This window comes from Mustela erminea, chromosome 5 (genome assembly GCF_009829155.1).
Source record: "Mustela erminea isolate mMusErm1 chromosome 5, mMusErm1.Pri, whole genome shotgun sequence".
Taxonomy (NCBI): domain Eukaryota; kingdom Metazoa; phylum Chordata; class Mammalia; order Carnivora; family Mustelidae; genus Mustela; species Mustela erminea.
The window spans coordinates 52,123,790-52,135,688 of record NC_045618.1 but is presented as its reverse complement, the minus strand read 5'-3'; the positions used below and the strand labels follow the sequence as shown (position 1 = coordinate 52,135,688).

At 37.6% G+C, this 11,899-nt stretch overlaps 1 protein-coding gene across 1 annotated transcript; it reads left to right on the top strand.

Moving 5' to 3' along the window:
- The first annotated feature begins 10,309 nt into the window (after positions 1-10,309).
- LOC116589929 (olfactory receptor 11G2-like) lies at positions 10,310-11,288 on the top strand. The gene is given in 2 exon segments (XM_032341666.1): positions 10,310-10,324; positions 10,326-11,288. Coding segments are annotated over 2 exon segments (966 nt in total). The 5' UTR covers positions 10,310-10,321.
- The last annotated feature ends 611 nt before the right edge of the window (positions 11,289-11,899 follow it).

The following is an 11,899-nucleotide window of genomic DNA, read 5'->3' as shown; positions in this document are numbered from 1 at the left end:
GAGTTCATGAGTTGGTCAAAATCACAGTTAATTCTTTTCCCTATTTCCATTCCTACCTAAAAAGTAGGTGTTTATTCATTTGTCCCTTGAAACAGACTCAAATTCATCTTTTCCTGCTAGGTTACATAATGGACAACAGTATGTCAAATTAAATCATACCTTTCCCTCAAATCAGGATTTCATAGATCATAATTTGAATAAATGACCTGGATATTTGGACTTCAAAATTTTTTTCTATCCTGACTTCCTATAACTGCTTGTCCATTTATCTATGATTATTATCACAGTCCCTAGCTTCATGCCTTCCTGACCTCTATTAAGTTCATTCATTCTTACACTTGGTTTTTCTTGCTTAAACATCTCTACTCTACTCTACTCCATAGAAGAGTATTCATATCTTTGTAGCTCAAATAAAAAGAAACTAGCGAGAATCCAACCACAATTTGGCCAAAATTTTTATTTAATTTACATCCAAAAGATTGACAATGATCTGAAGCACTGTTTCCCAAACCTGTTTCATAATTACTTAGGGAAAGGTTCCCAGTCCGTTCTCCAAATCTAAATCAGAATCTTTGAAGTGGACTCCTAGAAATCCTTATTTTAATATTACTCAGGTGGTTCTGATGCACTGAGACCAACACCAATTCACAAACTGATCTTACAGAGCCACTATTTAAAATAAATATGTGACGCAGAAAAATAAAATACTGCATTAGCTGGGAAAAGTGAAAAAGCTGCAGTGAGTATGATAGGTGAATCAAACATCTGTGACAGTAGCATTAGTTTCTTTTCCTATATCAATTTTGATACCTCCTTTTAAAAAATAAGGACTAGACTATATTCTTCTTAACTTTTCGTACCTATGCAAGATAATTAAGGTACCTGGAAATAGGTTTACATTTTTTTTTATTTTTTTAATCTTATTTTTAATTTAACTTTATTTTTTCAGTGTTCCAAGGTTCATTGTTTATGCACCAAAACCAATGCTCCATGCAATACATGCCCTCCATAATACCCACCACCAGGCTCTCCCAACCCCCACTCCTCCAGAACTCTCTTTGTTTCTCAGAGTCCACATTTTAAAAGAAGACAATCATGTAGTGGCATTACAGTTTGGATTAGTTTTATGTGAAGAAAGTTTAAGTAGAGTCCACAACCCAATAGAAGTAAAGCCAAACAAAGACCAAAGCCAGTGAGTCTAAGAGAATGAGATAAAGACAGATGCAGAGATATTTAATGACCACTCCTTGTTCTTTGACTCAACTATAGTCAAAAATAAGTTCTTCAGCTAATGTCTGTGATTGACACTTTTCATCATTCCATAAACATATAATTATCTCTGTGATTTGCCCTGAATTACATCAATGTAGAAGATAAAGTCCCTGTCTTTGTGAAATTTACATTCTAGTGTGGGAGACAAATTAATAATCTGATAAAAACATTAAGTCTGTAATTCCAGTTAGTCATAGTTGTATAACAAAGAATAAGGGAGAAAGAAAATTTGTAACTATGTGTAAAGATAGATGTTAACTAGATTTATTGGGGTGATGATTTTATAATATACACATATATCAAATCTTCACATTGTATAGCTGAAACTAACATAATGTCGTATGTCAACTATCTCTCAATAAAACATGAATATATGAATATAGAAAATGTTTGGGTAGATGGGGGTAATTTACATGAAATGGTTAGAGAATGCCATTATTAGGAGGTGATCATTAAAAGTCAGAAAATATGTTATGCAAAGTTCTAGGGGAACCAATTTCCATGTAAGTACAGGTAAAAGTTTGGGATTTTCAAAGAATGTGAGTTTATTTGGCTATCCAGAAGCTAGATGGTGTAGGAGGCTGGAGAGGTAGGAGAGATCAGATTATCCAGAACCTTCTAGACCACAATACATAGTGATTTATCTGAACTGCTGGGAAAGCCAGCCTAGTCATATAAAGGAAGGCTTAAAAACCTCATCTTAATAAAAATCTTTACCACTTCATAAGTTCTTCTTATCTTAGAACTACTTATTACTTACACCTTTATTTATATATGCCTTTATTATACTATATTCCACCTTGTTTCATTAAGGATCTGACATAACAAAGGAGGACTAAAAGAAAGAATAAGAGAAATATGAACTTAGAAAGAAAAAATAAAATGATACTTTTTGGATAAGATCTTGTGCTGATATTAAAGTCAAGCCTCGAAATGTGTTATGAGGAATGGGGAAACAAAGTAAGAAATTGGGAAAATTATTTGTTACATGGTTTTCATTCAGTATAAAAAGAAAACAAGTGGGTTCACAGGGAAAGGTAAATTACTGGCTCTTAATCCTATAATAATTTCTCTCACAGGGATTTGCATTAGGATAACTGAGAAATACAGCGATCATTGGTCCCCAAAAGTATCTGGTACAGAGAGATGATGATGATAATGACAAAAAGATACATGCAAACATAGATACATAGATATAATATGGTCAATATAGATGCTTCTTATAACATTCTCAATAAGAAGCAAAAGCATTATATAGAAGTGTAATTCATGAGTAGTAGTTCTTCCCAGAGCTAATCATTTTGATCCACATATTAGCTTTCTGAAGTTCTGCCTTAATCCAAAAGTTAACCCAGAATACCCTCAGAATAAAATTTAGAGCTAATAGCATTTTCACACAAATCAAAGATTAAATGACCCCTTATTTGGACAACAAAGTTCTCATCTGTGATATAGAAGTTGAGCTTCAATGACGATTCACAAGAATGGAAGAAATTGTTGATATCGTAATAATTGTCTTAGGATATGTAAACAATGAATCTTGGAACACTTAGTCAAAACCTAGTGATGTACTGTATGGTGACTAACATAACACAATAAAAAAAAAGAAGTTTATTAGATTCTTTCTGAACTGTAATTAATATACCCATACAGGGCTGTCACAACTGTTACCAAAGAAAAGTGAGAGGTTGAAGGAAAGAGTGGGAACAAAAATATAGCTGGAAAGTTTTGGGCAAAGTTACTCCTGATATAATTGAGATGTAGGGGATGGGGTTACTGGTGAGAAGGAGTACATAAATCCAGTAAACCTTATTATTCAAACTTTCAGGAAAATAATTTAATTACCTGTATTCTGAATAAATGCTTTTTCTTTGGTTTCGTTCTTTTACTTCCTTAGAAACTTTCCTCTTAAATGTTGAAGATAAAATGCTTACTCGGCTAATAAAGAGAGGGTATATTTCATTTCTCTAACTTAACCCTAAGAGGATAGTGGGTGGAATTTCTAGGACACTAGAGGGCAGATCCTGAGGTGAGTGGCAGTGAGAGAACAGTGCCCTCAGGATGCTGGAAGCAGAAAAAGAGGAAAATTAAAACACAGTAAAAGGATATTCAGCATCCACAGAGACCAACTCCTTCCTGCTTGTGGTTTTCTTGCACACAGTCTGATGGGAACAAATCACCCTCCAGAGCAGAATAGTAATCTGTGAAATTGAGAATCACCTTGACAAGCTGAACCAACCTGAGATCACATGCCATAGGCTGCTAACAGCTGCACTGCTGATAGCTTATACATGCACCCTCTTCCTTTTCCTAAGAAAACATTCATACGTCATTGGCATGAGTAGTGTATGCTGCCAAGAAAACACCAGATGCACAGAATGACTTTTTATTTTATCAGGGCCTTCCTGAGACTTAGTTACTGCTGATGTTTATGTGATACTTCCCTTAAAAATGTTCATCATCACTAGCCATCAGGGAGATTCAAATTAAAAGTACATTGAGATACCACCTTACACCAGTTAGAATGGCCAAAATTAGCAAGACAGGAAACAACATGTGTTGAAGGGGATGCGGAGAAAGGGAAACCCTCTTACACTGTTGGTGGGAATGCAAGTTGGTGCAGCCTCTTTGGAGAACAGTGTGGAGATTCCTCAAGAAATTAAAAATAGAATTTCCCTATGACCCTGCCATTGCACTCCTGGGTATTTACCCCAAAGATACAGAGGTAGTGAAAAGAAGGGCCATCTGTACCCCAATGTTTATAGCAGCAATGTCCACGGTCGCCAAACTATGGAAAGAGCCAAGATGCCCTTCAACGGATGAATGGATAAGGAAGATGTGGTCCATATACACTATGGAGTATTATGCCTCCATCAGAAAGGATGAATACCCAACTTTTGTAGCAACATGGAAGGGACTGGAATAGATTATGCTGAGTGAAATAAGTCAGACAGAGAGAATCAATTATCATATGGTTTCACTTATTTGTGCAGCATAACAAATAACATGGAGGACATGGGGAGATGGAGAGGAGAAAGGAGTTGAGGGAAATTGGAAGTCTCTCACATGAGAGACTGTGGACTCTGAAAAACAATCTGAGGGTTTTGAAGGGGTGGGGTTGGGAGGTTGGGGGAGCCAGGTGGTGGGTATTATAGAGGGCACGGGTTGCATGGAGCACTGCGTGTGGTGCAAAAACAATGAATACTGTTATGCTGAAAAGAAATTTTAAAAAAATTTTAAAAATTTTAAAAATTAAAAAAAAATCAATAATAATAAATCAATAAAAATAAATCAATAAAAATATGGAAAAATATTTGAGCACACACAGAACAGAACATATACAAATGAAAAATAAACAAATGAAAATCTATTCAACATCACTTCTCATTACAGAATTACAAATTAAAAACACGATGTGCTACCACCATATATATACCAGAATCACTACAATTAAAAAGAACAACTCTCTCATTACAGAATTACAAATTAAAAACACGATGTGCTACCACCATATATATACCAGAATCACTACAATTAAAAAGAACAACTCTACCAATGTTGGTGGTGATATAAAGGAACCAGAGCTTTCATACACTGCTAGTGTGAATGTAAAATGGTACAAGCAGTTTGCAAAACAGTTTGCCAGTTTCTTAAAATGTTAAGTATGTATCTACCATTTCATAAAGCTGTTACACACCTAGCTACTTACCTAGGAGAAAAAAGCATGTGACATACAAACTCTTACACATAAATGTTCCTAGCAGTTTTATTTATAATGACACAAAATTAGAAGTGACCCCAACATCCATCAAAAGCCCAAACACATGAGCAAATTCCTGTCTGTCTATACAACAGCATATGACTCGGCAAGAAAAACGAATAATGCCTCAATAGATACGACAACATGGATTTATCTCAAAATACTTGTGCTGAGTGAAAGAAACTAAACTAAAAAAAAAAAAAAAAGTAAGGTATGACACATACACATATATACATATGAAAAGTACAAACATCTGCAGTAAGAGATAGATCAGTGGTTACCTGGGGAGTGATGTCAGGAAGGGAGAGAAGGTAGGAATTGCAAAAAGGCACACTTAGGGAATTTAGAGATAGATTTGTGGGTTGGCTAATTAATGAGACAATTAATTGATTTGTTAATACATCATTCTACCTATGTGAGATTTAAAACAAAGACAATACTTCAACTTGTATAGGACACACAAACACACACACACACACACACAAAAATTATGGTAGACCCCCAAGGGAAGGGCATAATGAGCAGAAAGATGTCTCTTGACACTGTTTTCCTTTCAGAAGCAGTAAATGGATCCTCAAGGATCAAAAAAAAAACCTGGGTTACTTCCTGACAGACTCTGTTTATAACCCCTTCATCCTTCCACAAACCACTTCCACTTCTTTTCTCCTCCCTGGTCACTGCCATCTCTCTAAGGAAATGAAAAAAGCAGCTTTTGAGAAGCTTCCATTTGGAATTCCCCTTGCTGATCCAGGTAAAGAGGTTACAAAGTATTTAGAAGAGCCAAAGCCATAATCTACAAACTTCTAGCCACAGCCAGTTAGTTCTTAAGCTTTTACAGGTCAGGCACGGGTCAAGGTACTGCTACAGACATTTATCTCATTCAGTAATCTTTACTACAGCCCTTTAGAAAGGGCATTATTGCACACCTGGGCGGCTCAGTCAGTTAAGTGGCTGCCTTTGGCTCAGGTCATGATCCCAGGGTCCTGGGATTGAGTCCCCCATCAGGCTCACCGTTCAGCAGAGAGCCTGTTTCTCCCACCCTCTGCTTACTTGTACTCTCTCTCTCACTCTCTGTCAAATAAATAAAATATTTTTTTAAGGGCATTTATAAGGCCCAATTTATCACTAAAGAAACTGAGTATTAATTTCCTATGGCTCATTTAAAAAGTTCTTGACCCTAAATATAGTGCTTTTTCCCATTATGCACAGCTGCTTATCACTCATCCCAATCAGCAAAATTATCCTTACTCTTCAGTATTTTCTAGATTACCCAGTAAGTATTACAGATGTGACAGCACCCTCAGTGAAACTACACAAACTAGCTAGAGGGAGCTGAGCTGTCGTGAGTCATCTCCAGACTGGCTGTGAGGAGAGGGCCAACACACAGACACACCATGGTCAGGAAATGTCTTCCTTGAACTGTGTATCACATGACCTGGCTCACTCACTCACTCAGTCCATCTTAACCTTTCCCAGGTAGACTAATTTAACAAGTCAGCAAATGTTGTGCATTAACTCAGTCCACTAACTCAGCCTGGGGTCATAAACACACTGACGTTCACAGCGCCCTCTGCAGTTGACACAGCTGGAATAACCAGTTTTGTTTCATTTTTGTTTTGTTTTGTTTTGTTTGTTTTGTTTTGACAGGTCCTGCTCAGACTTGGGGTAGGTAAACATCATAGTTTCTTCCGTACAGAAGAGCTAAGTGATAAAAGGTGAGTAGGAGTACAGCCCTGTTAAACATATTAGATTGAGTGTAAAATGGAGATGGCCATTCCTGTTTTCTAGAGCAGTTCTGTGAGACTTCCTGACACAGAGCTGCTCTGAGAGGAAATGGTTTTACTCAAAAGTCTAACCTGATTGGTTTTTATGTCTTTAAGAAGTAATGCGTTGCTGCTTAGAAAACAGAGGGTAGAGGAGCAAAAGCAGAAGCAAGGATTTCTGTTAGGTGGTGCTGCAGAAGTCCAAGGAAGGAAGGAGGGCTATTTGAACTTGGGAGACAACAATGAAGACAAAGAAAAGGGTCTGACTTGAGTCATAGTTCAGAAGCAGAAACATCTTGCTGATGAATTGGATGTGAGGGGTAAAAGAAAGGAAGAGAAGCAATATTAGACTAGACCAGGAAAAGTAAGTTCTTGAACATCAAGTCATTCAAAGTGCTGAAAATATATTCAGGTGATGGACAAAGTGGTTATTACCAAAAATAACCTTAGAAACATCCTGCAAAGCACTTTGATTAAAAATGCCCCAACCGAAGGGGTGCCTGGCTGGCTCAGTTTGGTAAGCATCTGACTCTTGATCTCAGCTTAGGTCTCCATCTCATCAACATGGTTCAAGCCCCATGCTGGGCATGGTGCCTACTTTAAAAGAGAGAGAAAGAATAAAAAGAAAAAGGAAGAAAGAAAGGCCCCAACCACAATTATTAATAAATTATTTGGACCTAATGAAAACTGAATGACTTCTCTGAAAACTGAATGACTACTAAAACTGTTAAGCCTAAAAAGGACCTTTTTTAATTTTACGGAATTTAGAGTCTATAAGCGGCTCTCACACGTTAAAGCAAATTTTATTTCAAGTCCTTCCTTCCATGCACCAGCAGTCATGTCTTGTCATAGCTTCAACATTTGTTAACAGCCCCATTCAAAGAACAGGGCATTTGGGAAAATGGTTGCTTCAGAAAAGACTACATTCTGAAAATGTTCATCCTCAATGAGAGTAAGGGAAAGTAATGCAAATGTATACTAGTTATTTTATGTCTGGTTTAAGTTTGCCTTCAAAAGATGAATACTTGGTATCTGAAACTTAACCTCATTCCAAGTCACATGTTCTTAAAATCAGAAAAGAAAGGGCATTTAGAAAGTATAAGTCTATGGTACAAGAACCAGAACCTGTTCCTCCCACAGCTAAGGCACTAAAACACCACTGGAATATAAGACATAAACTAGCAGGATCCTGGGAAATTCTCTTGGGCACATGAGTTCCCCATGTCATGAAAATCGTGTAAAATCCAGAAATAGATGTGACTCAGAGAGGGAAGCTTTCGTACACAGTTTACAAGTTGCAAACTGCTACTCAGTTTTGCTGGTCCCCTATCACAAATCTTCCTCTCAAATCAATGCAAAAATATACTATCATCAACTACTTGTCCTCTGACAACTTCTGTCATTTTATTCAGAGAAATCTTACTCTTTTTGAATACTCCAACAGACCACTGTCAGACTCCTTGGATAACTATGCCAACTCTCAGAAATAATTTGATTAACTGATCCTACATTCCACATAATGCAAATGGATATTTTTCATGTTCCTCAGGCATCCCCCATTCACAGAGGCTGCCATAACCAAGACCCAGGATTGAAGGTAGGGTTATTTGTATTGTTGGGTTTTTTAAACTCAGAAAAACATAAAGCCATTATGTAAATGCATGAACATCTAAGCTCATTCTGCCTTGAGGCACTCCCAAGCAGTCACTAGAAGGGAGCAAAAAATATTAGTTTTCTCTTCTTTTCAAGTTTCCTGCTACATGTACCTTAACATTAGAGAAATAGTATCAGGTTCCAAGGTTCTTATCACTAGAATAGAAATAGAACATTTCTACAAAACAGAAAATTTTGTAGAGTCATATCCCCTACCCAAACCATTAAGGACTTCTTCCTACAAAACCACATTAATGCTCATCCTATCCCTCAACTGTATCTGACTTAGATGGCTGGGGAACTATATTAACAGAGGTGAGCTGCAGCTATTTCCTACAATTCGAATGTTTACTCCCAAAGCATTCCCAAATAGAATAAGTGGGTTTGTTAACTCCCTCAAAACAGAAAAGGGATGCCAATAGTCCCACGTGTTGCTGCTCCGAGGCCACACAATCTGAGTCAGTTTTGCCTACAAGCAGCTCTGTTGGTGTGATCTCCTTCTGGGAACTGAGAAAAGTACATTATTCATTCATTTTATGAGTATTTATTAAAAGCTGCCTAAATGCAAAACACTATGATAATTCCCAATTACTTCTGGTAAACTAGCTTACACAAACTAATCTCAAGCCTATGAAAAAGTTCCTTTTCAGGAAGATACTTCTGAGTGAGCCACTTCAAAGAATTTTCTCTTGGGAGAGTCATATCGGAAAAGTAGGCATGGAAAAGAATGCCTTAGTTAAGTTACAAGGCTGATCACAAGACTCAGTGGTCATGTAAGATGGACAACAAACTTTCCAGATGTGGCCATAAATTACATCATGCATTACAATGTTCTCATAAATCAAGTTTGGGAATGGTTTTCTCTTTTTTTCCCTCACTGCTGGACTACTGTAGGACAATTTTGATAGAACCACCACCTTGGAAAAAACAATACTGACAAGAAGACAGCTATTCTGTCCAGTATCACCAGAAAAAAAAAAAAGGGGGGGGGGGTGAAGTCGTTAAAACACAGTCTATATAGCATTCCCCAGGCCCTGGTACACATTGACCTTAACATTAGAAAAGGATGTAGACAATCAGAGCCCTCATATACAGCCAATGGAAGTGAAAAAAGGCACAACAATGACGGAACACTGCTTAGTTTAATAAAGTTGAAGATACACACAGTCTATTGCCCAGCCTATAGAAACGAATGCAAGTGTAAACCAGGAAAATGAACTATATAGTCATAGTAGAATTATTCCTGATAGCTCTAAAGTGGACATAATTCATACTGGTGGTTTATTCATAGAATGTAATAGTATAGAGATGTAAAAAATGGGGAAACTACAGAGAATGCAATAACATTAATTTCTCAAACCTACTGTTAAACAAAAGAAGCCAGCCAAAAAGTACAATTCCATTTATGTAAAGTACAAAAATAAGCAAAACCAAATACTTACCTATAGAGAAGCATACTTAGTTATTAAAATAAAGAAAAACAAGGAATTACCTTTAGGAAAGGAGAACGTTACAGTTGGAAGGATAGAGAGGCAGAAGATACTGATTGGGATGGAATATGAGGGAAGATTCTAGGGTGCAAATGATAGTCTATCTCTTGACCTCAGGGGTAATTACTACAGAGGTTTATGTATAATATTAAAGTTATAAGCTATGTATTAAGCATGTTTTGGCATATATTTTACAATAAAGAAACATCTCTATCTATCCACTGATATTCACCTGCTTCTTGTGGCTTTCAGTCCAACAACTAAACTAGAACAGTATTTCAGGATTAGACAAAAATAGCAGTTACTGAGATATAAGTGTTTATCGCATTCCACAAGGTGGTTTTGATACATATCTGGGCCCCCATCTACACAGGCATTCAATAATGTGATGGTTTTTTCACAGCTCCCAGACCCATGAAAATCTCTGACACCCCCAACACCTCCAGCACCATCACTGGCTTCATCCTTCTGGGCTTCCCTTGCGCCAGGGAAGGGCAGATCCTCCTCTTCCTGCTATTCTCTGTTGTTTACCTCCTGACCCTCATGGGCAATGGGTCTATCATCTGTGCCGTGCGCTGGGATCAGAGACTCCGTACTCCCATGTACATCTTGCTCGCCAACTTCTCCTTCCTAGAGATCTGCTATGTCACCTCTACTGTCCCCAACATGTTGGCCAACTTCCTCTCTGACACCAAGGTCATCTCCTTCTCTGGGTGCTTTCTCCAGTTCTACTTTTTCTTTTCCTTGGGTTCTACAGAATGCTTTTTCTTGGCTATTATGGCATTTGATCGATATCTTGCCATCTGCCGGCCTCTACATTATCCAACCATTATGACAGGACGTCTCTGCACCAATCTTGTGGTCACCTGCTGGATACTTGGTTTCTTTTGGTTCTTGATTCCCATCATCATCATCTCCCAAATGTCGTTCTGTGGATCCAGGATCATTGACCACTTCCTGTGTGATCCAGGTCCCCTGTTGGCCCTTACCTGTATTAGAGCCCCTGTAGTAGAGTTAACTAGCTCCACCTTAAGTTCTCTGCTCTTATTTATTCCCTTTCTCTTTATCATGGGGTCCTATGCTCTGGTCCTGAGAGCTGTGTTGAGGGTCCCTTCAGCAGCTGGACGAAGAAAAGCTTTCTCTACCTGTGGGTCCCACCTGGCTGTAGTTTCACTCTTCTACGGCTCAGTGATGGTCATGTATGTGAGCCCAACATCTGAGCATGAAGCTGGGATGCAGAAGATGGTAACTTTGTTTTATTCCATAGTAACTCCACTTATCAACCCTGTAATATATAGTCTGAGGAACAAAGATATGAAACATGCTATGAAGAAATTATTGGGAACCTAAAAATAAGTCTTGGCTTAAAAGTCTTTGGGGATAAAATCTATTTTTAATTCCTTTTTTAAGATTTTATTTATTTATTTGATAGTGAGAGAGCGTGCAGGTACAAGCAGGGGGAGCAGTAGGGGAGGGAGAGGAAGAAGCAAGCTTCCTGCTCGTCAAGAAGCTTAATATGGTATTCAATCCCAGGACCCTGTGATCATGGCCCCAACCAAAAGCAGATGCTTCACCAACTGAGCCACCCAGGCGCTCCTGTTTTTAATTTCTTAGTTAAAAAGACAACTCACATCACACAGAAAATTATCTGTATTGTTTTTTAACTTTATACACCAGACAGTTTATTTCCTAGATTTAATGGGGCTATAAGGGATCTCAAAGGTGCACTCCATCTCCCTAATTTTATAAATGGTAAAGTACTAGAGTGATAATAGAGTTTGTTGAGAAATAGAATTTAAAACATCTCCTTCCAAGTCATAAAACCTCTCCACAGTGGTAGAACAGTATAAAACAGTTTTATTATTGAATAAGCATTAAAGCAAGGGAATATGTGTATCATAGCAATCTAAGAGATGGCAAATACATAAAGAAATATCTTTCCTTTTTGTAGCCAACCAGAT